Source organism: Macrotis lagotis, chromosome X (assembly GCF_037893015.1).
Source record: "Macrotis lagotis isolate mMagLag1 chromosome X, bilby.v1.9.chrom.fasta, whole genome shotgun sequence".
NCBI lineage: Eukaryota > Metazoa > Chordata > Mammalia > Peramelemorphia > Peramelidae > Macrotis > Macrotis lagotis.
In genome coordinates this window covers 81,342,140-81,359,516 of record NC_133666.1, presented here as the reverse complement: position 1 = coordinate 81,359,516, position 17,377 = coordinate 81,342,140, and the positions used below count along the sequence as shown (strand labels likewise).

General features: G+C 41.7%; 1 protein-coding gene across 3 annotated transcripts in view; it reads right to left on the bottom strand.

The window, feature by feature from the left end:
- Positions 1-17,377, bottom strand: part of ATP2B3 (ATPase plasma membrane Ca2+ transporting 3) — a 99,237-nt gene that overhangs the window by 32,610 nt on the left and 49,250 nt on the right. For all 3 annotated transcript variants that reach the window (XM_074201307.1, XM_074201305.1, XM_074201308.1), the window contains exons 11-13: positions 8,133-8,312; positions 6,530-6,617; positions 1,966-2,072 (exon numbers count right to left, since the gene is read on the bottom strand). In XM_074201307.1, the coding sequence (XP_074057408.1) occupies positions 1,966-2,072; positions 6,530-6,617; positions 8,133-8,312 (375 nt within the window). The remainder of the gene's footprint in view (positions 1-1,965; positions 2,073-6,529; positions 6,618-8,132; positions 8,313-17,377) is intronic.

Genomic DNA, 17,377 nt, shown 5'->3' with positions numbered 1-17,377 from the left:
CAACATTAAGCCTCCATCTTTTTCAGACGATGATCTTTCCATCAATTCTTGTGATGCTGATGATTTGAACCCAAATGTATGATTTTACATTTAGCCTTATTATATACCATCCATCAGATTAGATTTAGCCCATGTTCTAGCCTGTTGCCCGTTTCACAGATTCTATTAGGAAGCTTCTTTCTTTGCTAAGTCTGAGCAAGTAGTAAGGTGGCAAGAGCAATTGCAAAATGATGTATGATAAGCAAGGGGCAGGAGATTGCATTTTCTTTCTTGGTGAAATCCTAAGACATTTAAGAGGACTGCCAAGGGGCCTGATCTGACCAGTTTAAAGGCTATAACAAAAGTATGACTTTGAAGAAAGCATGAAAATCTTGGCATGAATCCACGGCAAAGCTGTGGCTGAACTTGGATGTCCAGAGCACTTAAGGGGTTAAATTCAGGGTCACATAGTTAATAAGTAGCCAAAGTGGGACTCGAAACCAGGATTCCTGGGGCGGCTAGGTGGCATCGTGGATAAAGCACCGGCCTTGGAGTCAGGAGTACCTGGGTTCAAAACCGGTCTCAGACACTTAATCATTACCTAGCAGTGTGGCCTTGGGCAAGCCACTTAACCCCATTTGCCTTACAAAAGCCTAAAAAAAAGAAACCAGGGTTCCCATTTTCTTATGCCAGTCTTCTACCTTTTTTTTTTCTCTTGTGGTTGAACTCGGGCAAAAGATGTTGCAGGGAAGCTGGCTGCAAGACCAGAAAGGAGAACAAAAGAGGAGAGAAAAAAGGGCAGCACTCTTGGACCTTATTTGTGGTTGTATTGCTTTATTAGGGGGGTATGAATGAATAAATGAATGAATCATTTATTAAGCACTGTGTTAAAAACTGTGGGGGGGACAAGAAGAAAAAGAAATCTTTCAGTAACCCATGAGCCTGCAACCTCTCCTAGAATCAAGGTAGTTCCTTCATTGTTTCATAGGATTCAGAACGAGCAAGGCAGCTCATCCAATCACCTCTTCCCACTTTACAGATGGGAAAAACGAGACCTAAGGGGAGGAAATGGTTAGCCCAAGGTCATCCAAGTAGAAATTTGAAAACTCAGAATTTGAACATAGGTTTTCTTATTTTAGCTTGATTTCTATTATGTTATACTATGTTATACTGCCTCTCCTGGGGCAGCTAGGAGGTACTGCAATTAATAGTGTTGGGCTGGAAGTTAGGAAGATCTGAGTTCAAATAGGACCTCAGATACTATGTGCAAGTCATTTGTCCCTGTTTGCCTCATTTTCCTCATCTGGAAAATGAGCTGGAGAAGGAAATGGCAAATCACTTCAGTATGTCTGCCAAGAAAACCCCAAATGGGGTCATGGAGAGTCAAACATGACTGAAAAATGACTGAACAATGTTGCCTCCCATGACTATTTTGGCAAGAAACAAGCAGAAGAGTCAGGAGAGTTAGACATCTTTATTCATCTAGACTTAACCGATTTGGAATGAGTTTGGGCCACTGAATTGGTTTCCCTTTGCTTGATCTCTAGGAGACAAAGCAAGAATAAAAGCAACATATAGTTGCTTCAGGGAGGGTGCCAGCTCCAACTATGGCAGTAGGTTCAGGTGACAGTGACCATTGATTCTTATCTAGTCATCTGAGTTCACTAAAGTATGTAGCCTAGTGCTCCTTGACTTTTGTCTCTTAGTCATTGTTGGATATTAGAAAGTTAACTACACTTGGCCACATTAAAAATGAGCCTTCTCCAAGTTTGACCAACCTTCTACCAACCAGGAAAAAGCGTGGGGGTTCTGGCTGGGAACAGTGTTTTGTGTGTGTGTGTGTGTGTGTGTGTGTGTGTGTGTGTAATTAGCTGCAGCTTCCCAAGATGGGGTTTCTAAGGTCGAACTTTCCCAAAGGATACTTCTATGGAACTGGAAGGGCCATGAGCTTGGGGATGGGAAAGAAGCCTGGGGAGATAAGTTTACCATGGCAAAGCCCACATCCGCCTTCTTCAGGGCAGGCCCATCATTGGTCCCATCTCCAGTCACAGCCACCACTTGACGCTGCTCCCCAATGGTACTGTCGATAATCCCTGAAGCACATAAGAGAAGGCCATGAAATGAAGCAAAGATACCTATCACCTTTTTTTGTGAAATAATAGTGTTAAGTGACTTGTCCAAGGTCACACAGCTAGTAAGTAATAAGTGTCTGAGGCCAGATTTGAATTCAGGTCCTCCTGACTCTAGGGTTGGTGATCTATCCACTGAGCCACCTAGTTGTCCCTACCTATCACTTTAGAACCACAGTTCTTTGAACTTTCCTGATGTTTCAATCAACCACTGGAGAATTGTAGGGGTGTCCCCAGGACTAGGACTTAGGAGATGGGGTTCTAGTCCTAATTTTGCCACTTACTAGCTCTCCTACATTAGGTTAGTTATTTCCTGTCTCTGTGCCTCAGGTTCTTTATCCATGAGGGGACTGAATTCATTCAGTGCCCTGTGGGCACTGGGGCCCTTTAAGTAACTAGGCAAGCCTCTTCTAGCCAAAATAAATGAATGAGTTCTCATTCACTTTTGCACAATATCCAGTCTGTAAGCTGACTCATCTCCTTAGTGCCCTCCCTCTGTCCTCAACAGTGAGGCCCTACTTAGGAGTACAGATAGAGATTTAGAAAGGGGCCTCAGGTGCCATCTAGTCTAATCCTATTATTTGAGGGGGAAACTGAGGCCCAGAGAGAGGAAGGGACTTGCCCAGGGTCACATAGGTAGTAACCGGTAGAGTCTGGATACAGTACTTTTCATTGTACAGTCTTACCCTTAGGCCTCTCCTTCTTAGTCATTAACTTCCACTTTATTATCTCCCTCCCAGGATTGCTGCTTCCGTTTTCTTTCCGCCTCCACTCTTTCCAGTGCTAGGCCTCATCAACTCAAGCCCAGGTTCTTCCTACCTTCCCAGGTGACAATTAACCAATCTGATGAACTCATTATGCTAATGTGCTAATAAAAGATGGCTATGAAAGCTCCTCAAGCTCCTCTTTCCAGTTCTTGGGTCACATGTGTGGGTTATATTAGAGTAAGAGATTGTTAGATGGGGATAGTCCATTTTAGTTCTCCAATGATTTGGAACTTCACTATTGGTGTGGGTGCTTTGTGTATTAGGAATTCTGAAACTTTGTGTCACTGTAAAAGCTTTTCATAATCATGGTTTAAAAGTTCAGAAGCATGGTTAAAAATCAGATGGTTAAAAATTCATAGGATTGGGGCAGCTAAGTGGCATAGTGGATAGAGCACCAGCCCTGGAGTCAGGAGTACCTGAGTTCAAATCTGACTTCAAATACTTAATGATTACCTAGCTGTGTGGCCTTGGGCAAGCCACTTAACCCCATTGCCTAGCAAAAACTAAAAAAAAATTCATAGGATTACTAGGAAATCCATTATGTTGAAATGAAATTACCAAATTTTTTTTTTTAAAAAATCAAGTTCGGGGGCGGCTAGGTGGCATAGTGGATAAAGCACCGCCCTTGGAGTCAGGAGTACCTGTGTTCAAATCCGGTCTCAGACACTTAATAATTACCTAGCTGTGCAAGCCACTTAACCCCATCTGCCTTGCAAAAAAAAATCAAGTTCAGAGGCGGTTAGGTGATGCAATGGATACAACACAAGTCCTCGAACCAGGAAGATCTGGGTTTAAATCTGACCTCAGACACTTGATATTTACAATTTGTGTGACCCTGGGCAAATCACTTAACTCTGATTACCTTGCCACAAAAAAAGAAATAAAAACCAAGTTCACAGACTTTAAGTTAAGAATTCCTTGGGACAGCTAGGTGGCACAGTGGACAAAGCACTGACCCTGGAGTCAGGAGTGCCTGGGTTCAGGTCCGGTCTCAGACACTAATTGCCTAGCTGTGTGGCCTTGGGCAAGCCACTTAACCCCATTTGCCTTACAAAAAAAAATTCCTGTCCCATCTCCTTGTAGATCCTAAGTACATTATTATTTAGGAGAAGATCTTCAAGGGCTACCAGGATTAAAATGTTCATCCTCCTGAAGTCACTCTGGGAAGGAACCTCTCTGAATTTAGCTAAGTTAGTTCTTGGAGACAAACATGCAGTCTCTTACCAAGGGAATCAAGAAAGACCTCATAGGGAGATTAATGGTTCCGTGGATAGAGTGCAAACCTATAGTCAAATCCTGTCTATGATACTTTCTAGCTATGGAACCCTAGTCAAGTCATTTAACCTTTCCCTGTCTGTTTCCTCATCTGAAAAATGGGGATAATAATAGGGTTTATCTCCCAAGGTTATACATGAGATAATATATGTAAACTCCCTTGCAAACCTTAAAGCATATATCTATATATACCTGCACATATATTGTGCATGTGTTTATTATTATTATTATTATTATTATTATTATTATTATTATTATTATTTATGGAAACAGCCCAAAGCCAATCCTATAGAGATGACCCAAACCAGTCCAGCAGCCAGGTTTCAAGAGTAAGATGTCAGGGACCAGGTGGGTCAGGTGAAACTGAACAGGTAGACAGAAATAGCAGCTTTTGATAATCTCAATTGCTGTAAGGGTAGGGAGTGAGACCCATTGACCTCTTGTATTCTCTTGTCTTCTCTTGCTTTCAGGTACAACCAAGCTCAAGGTGGCAATCACAAACCTACAACTCTTCCCCAAGTCATGGGGTGTCAAAGCTTCCTAACTGTCCCTTTCTCAGTCCCAAAGGAAAAGCTGGGAAGCCCCATGGGAGGAAGTTTGGAAATTTATATGGAGGCACTGAAAACTTTTGTCCTGAATGTTCATAATGAAACAAAACAAAACCAAAAACTCACCTACACAACCTTAGTTGCCTGATTGCCTGAGTCCTATGTATGGGGCTGGGAGGGTAAATGGGGGGTACTGTTCATACTGCAAGAGAAAAGTCCAGAAGTAGGAGAGGTCTGAGCTGTGTTCAGACTACAACTTTCATATTTTCATATTCCATCATCTTTTAGTTTGTTAAATACAGAGCCAGGTCATATTGATTATTAATTTTTTTTTTTTAATTTGACCAACCATTCAGAACCCCTTCCTTCAGCTTTGGCAGAGGTGAGGCTTTTTGCCCATGCATGTTAGAGACGCTGGGATTACTTGCTTTGTAGTTTGAGCATATTGCCACCCAGTGGACAAGATCAGAATTACGCTCTCTTGGGGAATAATAGAATGGCACTCTACTTTTCTTGGATAGTAAAGTTTCTTAGCCAGGGGCCTATGGAATTCCCATCTGCAGCAGGAATCCATGGATAGACTTCGGAAGGCCAGGGAATTCGGATGGAAAAAAAATGACACATTTTTCACTGGCCTATAACTGAAGTTGAGCATTCCCTTCAGTTATGAATATAGACAACAGACTTTATTGTGAGTCACAAAATGAGGCCAGGCTGCAGAAATTGAAGATACTATGATGGGGGCGGCTCATGCTGTCACTGTCACTCACAGCTTACTCACATCCTGATCCTCATTAGGACCTTATGAGGTTCACGGGTCAGGAATTAAGATCATCATTTTAGAGATGATACTGAGACGCAAGAGAAACTAGAACGGATGGTTATATGACCTCTTTGGCAAGAACTAAGAGATACACAATGAATATAGATGTGTATTGTGGCTCTGGATGTCATCAAGATGGCTGTTCTTGCTTAAAATGCTACTGACCCCTGGATCACCTATTCTCTAAGGAACTTTCTCTGCTCAAAGATTCTACTGAATCTGGAATCAAAGGATTGGGTTAGACTCAGTGGTCCCTAAGATCCCTTTTGGCTCTACAGCTAGAGTCCTATGATCCTTATGACTTCACTCACCTCTGGTTTTCCTCCTGAGACAAGATATTTATTAGGGGAATACTGCTTAAATCAGGGCCCACTTATATTGAGGTTCAGAACTTGGTGTACCTCAGGTTCAAAACGTAAATAACTGAGAACTGTTGAGGCCAATGCCACCATAAGTATTTAAATTTAAGGACCATAAAATGTCAGAGTTGGAAAGGATCACATCTAAGACCTCAGATGGGAAAAGTGAGGCCCAGAGAAAAGAAATGACTTGTTCAAGGTCACACAGGTAGTAAGCAGTAGAGCTTAGATTCAAAACTGGGTGCTCATACTCTGAGTCCTTTTCCCACACAATATACAAGGGAGAGATAGGTTATTGCTGTTCTTGCTAAGTGTCCTGTCTCATCTTTATCGCTTTCTCTCCCCAAATCCTCTACCTCAGCTAGTCTCCCTTAAGTTAAAAGACATGGCCCTGCTATAGATTTCCTGACGTGGAGGCTAGGGAAGAAGGGACTTTCTGTGGTTGTGTGGGGAAGCTGTGGTGTTCTCCAGCCAGGTCTTAGATTGACAGTTTCTCCTAAATGTGGTGGTACCAATAAGATGCAATCCAGAGTAGAGGATGATGGGAAATGTTTAAAAAAACGAGCTTTAGAAAATTAATGAGGACATAGCATAGAAGGTGGGGGAAGGGGCTGCAGAGAACAAAGTTGGAGGGGGACCTGGGCCTTACCTTTCACCAAGGTGTGTTTGTCAGTGGGAGAAGACCGAGCTAGGACCCTCAGCTTGGGCCAGACTTTATCTAGGCGATCTTGTTCGATCTGAGGAATACAAACAGATAAGGACGAGACTGAGTAGAGACATGGAGAAAAAAAAACACTGCATGTCAAGATCAGAGGGATGAAGAGAGAGAAGGCAAAAAAGGACCATCTGTCTGCTCTCTCCAGGGCCTTGGGGGAAGGTCATGTGGTATGTCCAGAATGTTCTCTGAACCTTGAACTCCCCACCCCAGTGCTAAGTCTGACCAGCATAGCTGTCAGGAGGAGATCTTTGAAACCCATTCATCTCCATTTTGGCCAAGGTCCCCTATCCTTTCTCAAGTCCTCCTCCCTCTCTTGGCTTTCAAATAACTCTTATTTGGTGGGAGCAAATAACTTCTGGAGTCAGCCAGGCATAAGTATATGAGCTAGACAGGGGGATTGAGATTTCATTGATATAGAATTCCTTCTCTCTATAGGGAATAATATAATTTAAAAATAATACAATAAAAATATATAATTAATATAATACAATATAATATAATTAAGAACTCCTTCCTCATCCCTGAATCTGAGAGAGCTGCTCAGAGAACAATGACTTTTCCAAGGTCCCATAACTGTGTGGGTCAGAGGTTGAACTGGAGGCTAGAACTTCTGATTCTGCTGCATTATACTGTTTCTCATTCATACTCACATATGAAGAAAGAAAAGCAAATGATCTGGGCCCTTTTGACAAGCTAATGCTATCCCCTTGGGGGTTAGGCAAAGTTGAGAATCTCTGATTTTGCCTTTAGGAGCAATAAACTTGATAGTGATACCAAGCAGCATTTACTTTTGGTACATTTACAAATAATTTATTAAAGCACAAAGTCGATAAGAAGGTGGCCACATTTTTTAATGCAGCAAAAGCATTAAAAATGAACTTTTTATTATTCAACATTAACTTCAATACTAACTTTTAAATTAGTCTTAACACTGATGGAAAGAAAAGCTTAATGGAAAGAAAAGCTTATTGGTCAGAGTCCAGTTAGCCCTGGGTTCAAGTCCTCCCTCTGACACAAATTGGATGTAAGACTCTGGTCAAGTCACTTAAGCTCTATGAATATGTACAAGGAATTCTCTATGTCAGTTGAATAACAGCTCATATCTTTATTCTTATTAATTTATAGTTTATGAATGCAATAAAGGTCACTCTTTTAATGATTATTTTTATTTTTTTAACTCATCAAAAGTTGGATGTGTAGGTATGTCTTTTAACTGCACTAAATATTTTAAAGTCATGAAATAGTAGACAAACATTTGTTACTTGGTTTAGCAAATGATAGTTTTTCTCAGAAATTATTGAATGTGATGACAAATGTCAACAGTACATATTTGGGGGTGAAATGAACCTCAGTCTCAAGTCTTTGTTTGTATAAGGTGTGTGTATGTGTGTGTGTGTGTGTGTGTGTGTGTGTGTGTGGTGTGTTGTGTGTCTGTGTGTAGGGGGAGGGAGGAGTGAATATCTCTTGATCATATCCAAAGCAATTCCAGATCATACTGGGTCCCCCCCTCCCTAAGGCAGAAATTCTGAGTTACCTCTCCTTTCTCATTGCGAATGCGACGGTTGAATTCCTTCCCTTCCAAACACAGAAAGTCTTCCCCAGGTTGGATGATGCCACATTTTGCTGCAATGGCCCGTGCAGTATTGATGTTGTCACCAGTCACCATGCGCACTGTGATGCCAGCGCGTTGACACTTGCGAATAGCTTCAGGAACCTACAGGAAACAAGAAATTAGAAACTGACTTATTCCCCTATTGGCCATAAGTTTCACTAGATCCAATTGTACAACTGAGCAGGATCTCAAAGGTCTAACCCTCTCTTTTTTTACAAAGAAGGAAACTGAGGAATGCCCAAAGTCATATAACTAGTAAGTGACAGAGTAAGAATTTGAACCCAAATCCGTAGACTCCAAATTGATCAAAGATGTGTTTCCTGTGAGAGGAGATGTCTAGTGACTGGAAGCTGGGTTGCAGAATTTGGTGATGAGATATGTGGAAAAGAGAAGACATGTGTGTGCGTGTATGTGTGTGTGTATGTGTGTATGTGTGTGATATAACTGTTAACATTCAGTATTTAACATGTATTATTCAGAAAAGGAGTAAGACTTGTTCTCTTTGGCCCTAGAGGATAGGAGATAATTTGGAGCATTGGGTAGAAGATGCAGAGACCAAGTTAGACTCAATGGGCTCAAATCCTGCCTCTGGCATTGATTCCATATATGACTTTGAGCAAGACCTTTCTCCTCTCTTTGACTCAGTTTCTTCACCTGTAAAGTGTGACAGTTGGACCAGATGGTTCTGAGGTCCCCTATATATTTATGATATATGCTATGAAATGAAATCCAGGCTCTGTCATTTGCTACTTTTGCGACCTTGGATAAATGTCTTTCCCTATCTTTGCCCCAGTTTCTTTTTCTGCAAAACAAGAGGAGTTTGGATTTGATGGCCTCTAAGGTCCTTTTCATCTCCAGATCTATGATCCTATTAAGTCAGGAATTCCTCTTACCTGTGAGTTTTTGTGTCTCTCTCTGATTAACTTGTTGGAAACTGACATCCAAACCTTGCCATACTTGGTGCAGTCAGTTCTGCTGAATTACTCATTTTGAACATTCGTATTTATTATAGCATTATTGCTACATTAGGGAACAATTTGAGCAGAAAGAGAATTTCACATTTGTTTATAGGAAATTTCATCCATGAAATTCAGAAAATTGCTCCACTTCACAGTACCTCCCAAACTACAGCCCTTCCCATGCCCTCTTCCATAAGCAAACTTTGGGTCTTTTCCAAGGCAAAGAGCCCTATTTCTTGTCAATCTTTTGTTACAGGAAGATCTGTGGTATGAAGAGAGCTGGTCCCAATCCAGGCACTGCCCTCCTCCCTTCTATGTACTTAGATACAGTTTCCCAAATTTAATCCAAGGCCAAGACCTTGAACCACTTTCATTAAGAGCTCTTTGTGCAACATCTGGGGTAAGGAACACCAATTTTCACATGAAACATCAAGAATAATTTAGAACAAAGAGGATTGCAGTCTAAGGTCTTGTTTTTCAGGTTAAATGTCTACAGGGGAAAGGTATAAATCCATGTTATATATCCTTGAGATTCTCATAATCCAGTTAGGGTACAGCTAGATGCAACGGAGGAAAAATTATTCAGCTTATGCTGAGTATGAATTTAATAAGCTGTAAAGATAGGTAATGAGGTCTACAGAAGGTGTGTGTTTGGGGAAAGATAGTAGGGACTGGCAAGGGCAGAGAGGGCTTCCTAAGGGCAGGCTGAGCAGTGGGGAGGAAAGGGGTGTGGTGGTCAGATGAGGAAAAACAGGGAAGTGGAAAAGGGTCTGACATATTTCAGGGATGGTAAGAAACTTGACCAGGAAGAAGAGGGTGTGTGTGTTTGTGTAGTATAGGTGGGAAAGTTGACTGACACCTGAAAAGAAAGGTCTTAAATATTAACACCTTCAGCTATGTGACGCTACAGTGGATAGAGCACCTGGCAGGCCTGGAGTCATGAAAACCCAAGTTCACATCTGGCATCAGACATTTCCTAGTTGTGTGACCCTGGACAAGTCACTTTACCCCATTTGTCTCAAATTTCTCATTTGTAAAATGAGTTAGAGAAGAAGTATTCCAGTATCTCTGTCAAGAATGCATAAATGGGGTCACAAAGAGTCAGACATGACTCAAAAAAAGACAACAACAGCAACAACAAAATACTTGCTTGTTGTATCAGTTACCTAAAATGTACAAAGAGAAACAAAGAATGCATCTCACCAATTTTACCAGCAATCCACTGTTCTGTTCTGACAAATTTTCTTTTCTCCTTGCTTCCCTGCCCCCCTTTCAGTGGCCTCAGAACTCATACAATAAATTCATTCTAGACAACAGAAGTTGCAATCATAGCCTCTGGAAGCAGTTGAATAGAATGATCCACTTGTCTAGAAAATTGATTTTATACCTTAAAAACATTTTAAAGTGTCAAGGTAGGATTTGGCAGTCTTTTAGAAGAAGCCCTGTCTTCAAGTGCCATTCAAAGTGATTTTCTAAGACTTTTAGACCACTAATGATTTCAATATTTCATTGTTGATTTTGTCAAGAAAACAGCTTAAAACTAACTTTTGCATAACTTTTGTCGAGTTGTATGCTAAAAATGCAAAAATAGAAATTTTCTATTACATTAACAACTTATTATACTATTTTCTCTCTTCCGCATTGTGTTTGTAGGTGAAGAACATATATGCACATGCAAATAATAAATCCATATACAGTGCATCTTTTCATGTGGTTAAGATCTTACATTTTTAATTAGGACACAAATTGTCAATCATGCTTGTTGAGTTTTAGATAGAATCATCTTTTCATGTATTCATATTTTTAAAAATTAAAGTTAAAATAAAAAGCCTCAGCCCTCATCACCTTCACCTCTGAGATTTCCTAGGTCTCCTCAAGACTCAGTCCAAGGGCCACTTCTTCTTAAATGATGATTTCCATGTTTGATTCTCCCAGTTCCCAGGGACCTCCCATCCCCAAAGACATTGCCTTCACTTTGTAGATATTTTATATGTATGTGTGTGTGTGTGTGTGTGTGTGTGTTGTTTCTATTAGTCAGGCAACAAACATTTCTTAAGTGCCAGACACTTTTTTAAATGGTTGTGAATATAAAGGAAGGTAAAAGATAATTCCTATCTTCAAGGAGCTTATGGTCTAATGGGGAGGACAACATGGTCACAGCTACATACAAACAAGTTAAAATTGGAGATAATCAATAGAGGGAAAGCACTAGAACTAAGTGGGTTTGGAAGGTCAGATTTTGACTGGGACTTGAAGGAAGCCAAAGGAAGCCAAGAGATGGAGATGAAGGAATGAGGGAATCTGAGGCACAGAGGACAACCAAAGGAAATGGCCAGAGGCAAGAGATGGAGTGCCTTGTTTGAGAAAAAGCAAGTTAGCCACTGGATTGAAGGGCACATGGAGGGGAAGAAGGTGTAAGAACACTTGAAAGGTAGTTAGGGAGAGGTAAGCTTGTTCAAAGCCAAAGATTAGATTTTTGATCCTGAAGTTAACGGAGTCACTAAAGTTTATAGAATGGGGAGATGGGGGTAGGGAAATAGCACGATCAGACCTTTGCTTTAGGAAGATCTATTTGACAACTAAGTGTAGAATGAACTGGAATGAGGGGAGACTTGTGGCAGGGAGATCAATCAGAAGGCTCTTGCAATAGTTCAGGGTGGAGGTGGTGAAGGCCTGTCCTAGGGGCAGTGTCCAAGGAAAGAGAAAGGCTTACCCAAAAGATTTGGGGAAGGTAAAATGAATGGAACTCAGAAGTAGATTGGATATGGGGGAAAGTGAGAGTGAGGAATTGAGGGCAGTACCTATGGTGTGATCCTGGGTGTCTGAGAGGATGGTCATGTGCTCAACAGTAAACTGGGGAAAGAAAGGGGAGGAATCTAATGAATTTAGTTTGCGATATTTTGATTCTGATATGCCATTGGGACATTCACTTTGCGATGTCCAATGGGCAGTTGAAGATGGAGACTGGAGGTCAACTGAGTTATTAGAACTGAATAAGTAGGTTTGAGAATCATCAGCAAAGAGATGCTAATTGAATCCATGGAAGGTAATGAGATGAAGCAAAGCAGGAGAGAGGGAGTGACCTGAAGGAGATTGCTAAGACAATGCAAGGTCCTTGAGGACGGAGCTGAAATGTTTTCAGTCTTCTCAAAGCCTAGCATGGTTTCCAGCACATGACAGATTCTTAATAGATGCTAATAGACCGAATGGATCCATCTTGTGAGCGACTCGATGGAGTCCGTGGCAGTTGCTTCTTAGTCTCTGCTGCCATCTAGTGGCACCTAGTAATCATACACCTACACAAGCAGAGTTTGGAAGGCAGCTCAGAAGGCAGAGAGAATGCAACTTCCCTGATCTTGTAGGGAATCCTCTCTACAGTATATGTGACAGTGGCTTGAAGTTCCTCGGTGATGGGGAGCTCACTACTTCATGAGGTGGTGAGCTCTCCATTGTTGGACACTTCTGATTGTTTTTTCTTATCACGAATTTGAAATCAGCTTCTCTGAAATTTCTATCCATTGATTCTCATTCTGCCCTTTAGTGGAAATTTCTAATCTTTTCAAATACTGGTAAATAGCTACTTCTTTTTTTCCTCCAGGATAGCCATCTCCAACTCCTTCAGGAGACTCTTAAATGGTATAATCATTGGAGGTCCACCAAGACCTTGGAGCCTTTTTCATATGAATTATACGATTACTCCCTGTGTAACTTTGGGTTGAAGTCAAAACAACTGTACATTCTTTCTGATGAGGTCCATTTCCTTCAGGGACCTCTATAGACCTCTAGACTTACAGATTTGAGGATTTTGCAGAGGGAAAACACTTTGGGGCAAAAAAAGTGCCCCTGGTTCTTCTGGGCCCCTCAGGTGCTAGAAGACTCCCTTCCCAAACTACCTTTGTATTCATTTGATAGAGAGTCTATGTATATTGATATGTGAATATGTTTTCTACCCGCCCCCCCCCCCCCCACTGGAATGTAAGCTCCTTGAGGGCAGGGATTTTTTTTTTCCAGTTTTTTTTTCTTTATTTCGGCCGCATTTAGACCAGTGCTTATCACCTAGCAAGCACATGAGAAATGTTTATTGACTGGTTAATTTTCATGGACCTGCACGGTACATATGAATCACAGGACCAGTGAAGGGTAACATCTAAGTTTATTCCTAAATATTGTAGCTTTTTCTCTTTCCTTGACTGTAGTCCCACTTAACCCTAACTGTACCTGTTCCACAAGCTTGTTCAAGGAGCCCCTTTACTGAGTCTGGAAGGTTTGGCCCACGAATGTCTCCGTTTAGTCTACCACTGCCACTTCACAGCTGCCTGTTCTTGTCTCTTTAGCTCCCAGATTGGTTCAGGAGATCCCTGATGCTCAGGGGCTGCCATCCCCAAGGCTACGTGGGCCCTTTGAGGAGCCTCACAGATGAAAAGGTTTCCTCTTTAGTTAATCAAGTCTGTCTCTGTGGGAGCTCTCTGAATGTCTCCCTCTCTCTCCGCCTCTCCAGTTCTTTTTTAAAAGTCAAAGCCCTAAGCATTTAAGACCAAACTAGCTTTCATCTTAGGTCTTTTTCTTACTTGTTCTCTCCATCTTTCAGCTCTCACTGAGCCCTAGACTCTCACTTGATGGCACAGCCCTCCTTTGGCTCCCTTCCCCCCTCCAACTCCCACCACTTCCACTCATAACCCTTCCCTTTGCCCTTTCCCAACTCACTGGTTGTGATGAGGGAGTTGGATTCCTCCTTGCCCCCCCCCCCACTGTCACGTTCTTTACCACTTTCCCTCAGTAGCTTCTCCTCCTCCACTATTCAAATTCATCACCCAGTCAGGTCCTAGTGGACTGAGCCAAGGCTATTTGCCTTCCTTATTTAACGATTTTCATCCCTGGCCCAGTCTTTTTCTCTTCTCCAACTCCTGCCTTCAACATACATATTGATACTTTCCTCAAATACCCTAACCTTTCATTTCCTCAATATGGTTGTTCTACCTCAGCTCCACCCAGAAACAGTCATAGCCTTGATCTTGCCATCGTTCACAAATATTCCACTTCTATGTATGTGTGAGTTCTGAAATTCCCTTCTTTGGTCACAATCTGTTATCATTTCATTTTCCCTTCCCTTCTTAGAAGTTTTAAGTCTATTTTTTATCCTTACTGTAATCTCTGATTCTTTTACCTTATCTCTTTCCTGGCCATCACCCCTGCATTGGCTGTGTTTTCTTTCCTTTTCTTTCTCAACCTCTTGGTATATCAATTCAGCTTGTCACTACAGTCCCTTGCCTTGATGAAGCACTGTTATGGCCCAACCTGAGATTCTTCCTTGAAAAGGCAAATAGGTGGTGAAATGAGCCTGAAATGGCCTGAAAGCCAGAAAGACTCAAGTTCAAATTTGGCCTCAGACACTTAAGAGCTGTGGAACCCTGTACAAGTCAAGAATAACAACAAAATAAAATCAAAATTTCCGTCTGCCTCGGTTTCCTCAACTATAAAATGAGAATAATGAAAGCATCCACATCCCAGAATTGTGTAGATCAAATAAGATATTTGTAAAGTGATTAGCACTATGTCTGGCACCTTGATTAAATGCTTTTTTCCTTCATCCCATCTGCCTCCTTCAGTACTATTCACACAAGAATGAATGGAGTTATAGAGTCCCAAAACCCATGCTGCCTTGGGTCCACTACATATTTATGTTATATAACCTCAACTGGGCCCTCCCTGAAGCAAGACAGGAAGCTTTTACATCTTCTTTTTCCTGAGATGATCCTTATTTATTTCTATATATCCACTCCACCTCAAACCTGAAGAAATGCAAAATGCTTAAAGACAGGAACTGGTTCTCACTTTTCTGTTTGTACCCCAGCTTCTGGAAAGAGTGGGGCACATAGTAGGTACTAGATAAATGCTGGTTGTGTTGAGCCAGCTTCTACTCTTCTGATTTCAAAGGCACCATTGTGCAATGGCAAAGGCCCTGGGCTGAAAGTCTGGAGACCTACATTTCCAGGCTTGCTTGTGTTACTTTGGGTTGGGTGACGTCGAGTTAGTCATTTGTCTTCTCTGGGCCTTGGGTTCCTCAAGTGTCAAAGAGAGAGAGTTGTCCTGGAACAGTTCCAAGGTCCCTTCCAGTTTGAACATTTTCAGGGTCTGGGAGATTAGGGGGAAGGATTCAAGGCCCAGGGGGCCCTAGGGAGGTCAGTTCTGGAACTGTCTGTAAAGGGCGGCAGTCACTGGCTAGCTTTGCACACCCAAGCACAGACGCACATGCACACTTAGGCAAACACCAAACATGGAGAGGGAACCACACTAGGGCTGAGGCCAACAAGTGGCCAGTTATTCAGTGCATGTTTACGATCCTGAAAAGCCTTGGCAGAATGAGGCCAGGTTGCTATGAATATCTTCTTTTGAGGTGCCTAACAGGCGTCCATTTACTTGGCCCGACAGAGGTGGGACCTTTATATTTGGGGGGGGGGGTGAAGTGGTGATGGTGGGTCTAAGTGCAGCCAACCCCAATCCAAACATCCAAGTGGAAAAGTTTGCAAGTTTCTCCTTCAAAGCCCCCCAAAGAACCAGTTTGGAATGTGGAGAGCTTAATATAAAAATAAATGAGAGAACATAGAGCAAATAATGAATGGAAAACATTATCTGGAAAAAAAGAAATAAGGAAGGGCCATGAAAAGAAAAGTTAAGTTGCTACTCTGTGACTTTGGATGAGACCCAGAGAGGAGAAATTACCTGCTCAAGGTCACACAGCTAATCAGTGGCAGAATTAGAACTCAAATCCAAGTATCCTGAGCTTTCTCTCTCAAGTGGTCAGGGAAGGCTCCCTAAAGAGGCAAACTTGGAAGATTCGAAGTAAGAGCAGGGGAAGGCAACATTCTAAGGGAATGAAATGGCTTTTGAGCAAGGTTTCAGCTCTGTTCCTAACTTGCTATGTGGCCTCAATGAAGTTAACTTCCCTCTCTGGGCTTCTGTTTCTTCACCTATAAAATGATGGATTTGGTTTAGATGATCTCAAGGTTTCTCCTGGCTCCAGCACTCTATGGTTATTTGTTGACTTTATCCATCTATCCGTATCTATCTATATCTATCTATCTATCTCTCTATCTATCTATCTATCTATCTATCTATCTATCTATCTATGACTTCTTTTTATCCCCCTCAGGTCCATGTTGTCCAATTCCAGTTGAATGAATTATTATTCTAATCAAAAAGAAAATAAGTGCTTAAAACTAAAATCAATTCATTTTCAAAACCCAGGACATGCAAATCCTCCTCCTGGACCATCCACATGGTTCCTTAGGGCCAGGATATAGCCTCTGATGAAGACCCCAGAGGGGTCATGGTCATTCTCACAGACTGCATCCTCCCAGACTTGAAAGCTGTCACAAATGTCAGTCCATCAATAAATCAAGTAGTCAGCGAATTTATACTGTGTGTCTAGCCCTGAGCTCAAGGATAGGGGAGAGCATGGAGGAGGAGGCTTGAGACTTGCTCCAAGAGATTCCCAGTCTGTATAGGAAGATAAGCCTCATCCACAAAGAGCACTCAGTGGGCATCTGAGGGTTAAACCTTGAATTATAAATGCTAAGGGCCAGAAGAAATCTGAGGAATAAGAAAACAAGGGGGTTGAGCTGGGGTATCAGCTAAGACTTCCTAAAAGAAGGTTGAAATAGGATGGACAGAAAGGAGAAGGCAGGATATTCTGGTTGGGAGTAGCTGGAGCAAAGGTGGGAATGAGTCTGACATAGAAGAGTTCCAGAGGATAATAGGTTTAGAACCAGAAGGGACTTAGAACTGTTTTGTCTGACTATCATTTTAAGAAACTTACCGGGAGTTGAAGGGACTTGTCCAAGATCATATGGACTGGAAGCAGAAGATGTGGGATTCAAACATAGGTCCTCTGATTCCATATCCAGTGAGGATACCAGTCAGGTTGAAGCAGAAGGTCCCTTTCAGGGAACATTTGGAAACTCCCTCTTATATATCTATTATTTAAGAATTTAATGAAACTCTCTATCTCCTATTTATGCTTTCTTCCTGTCTGTTTCTTCTATGACAATCTAGGAAGAAGTACATTTGGTAGTCTCAGGTGGGGAGTGGAGAAAAGGTACTATTTTTACATTTTCATAATAAGATAGATAATTTTCCTTGGAGCAAAATATACTGAAATACTACATACCTAGGCACAGATCAGTGCCCTCCAAAGTCAAATGTTATTGC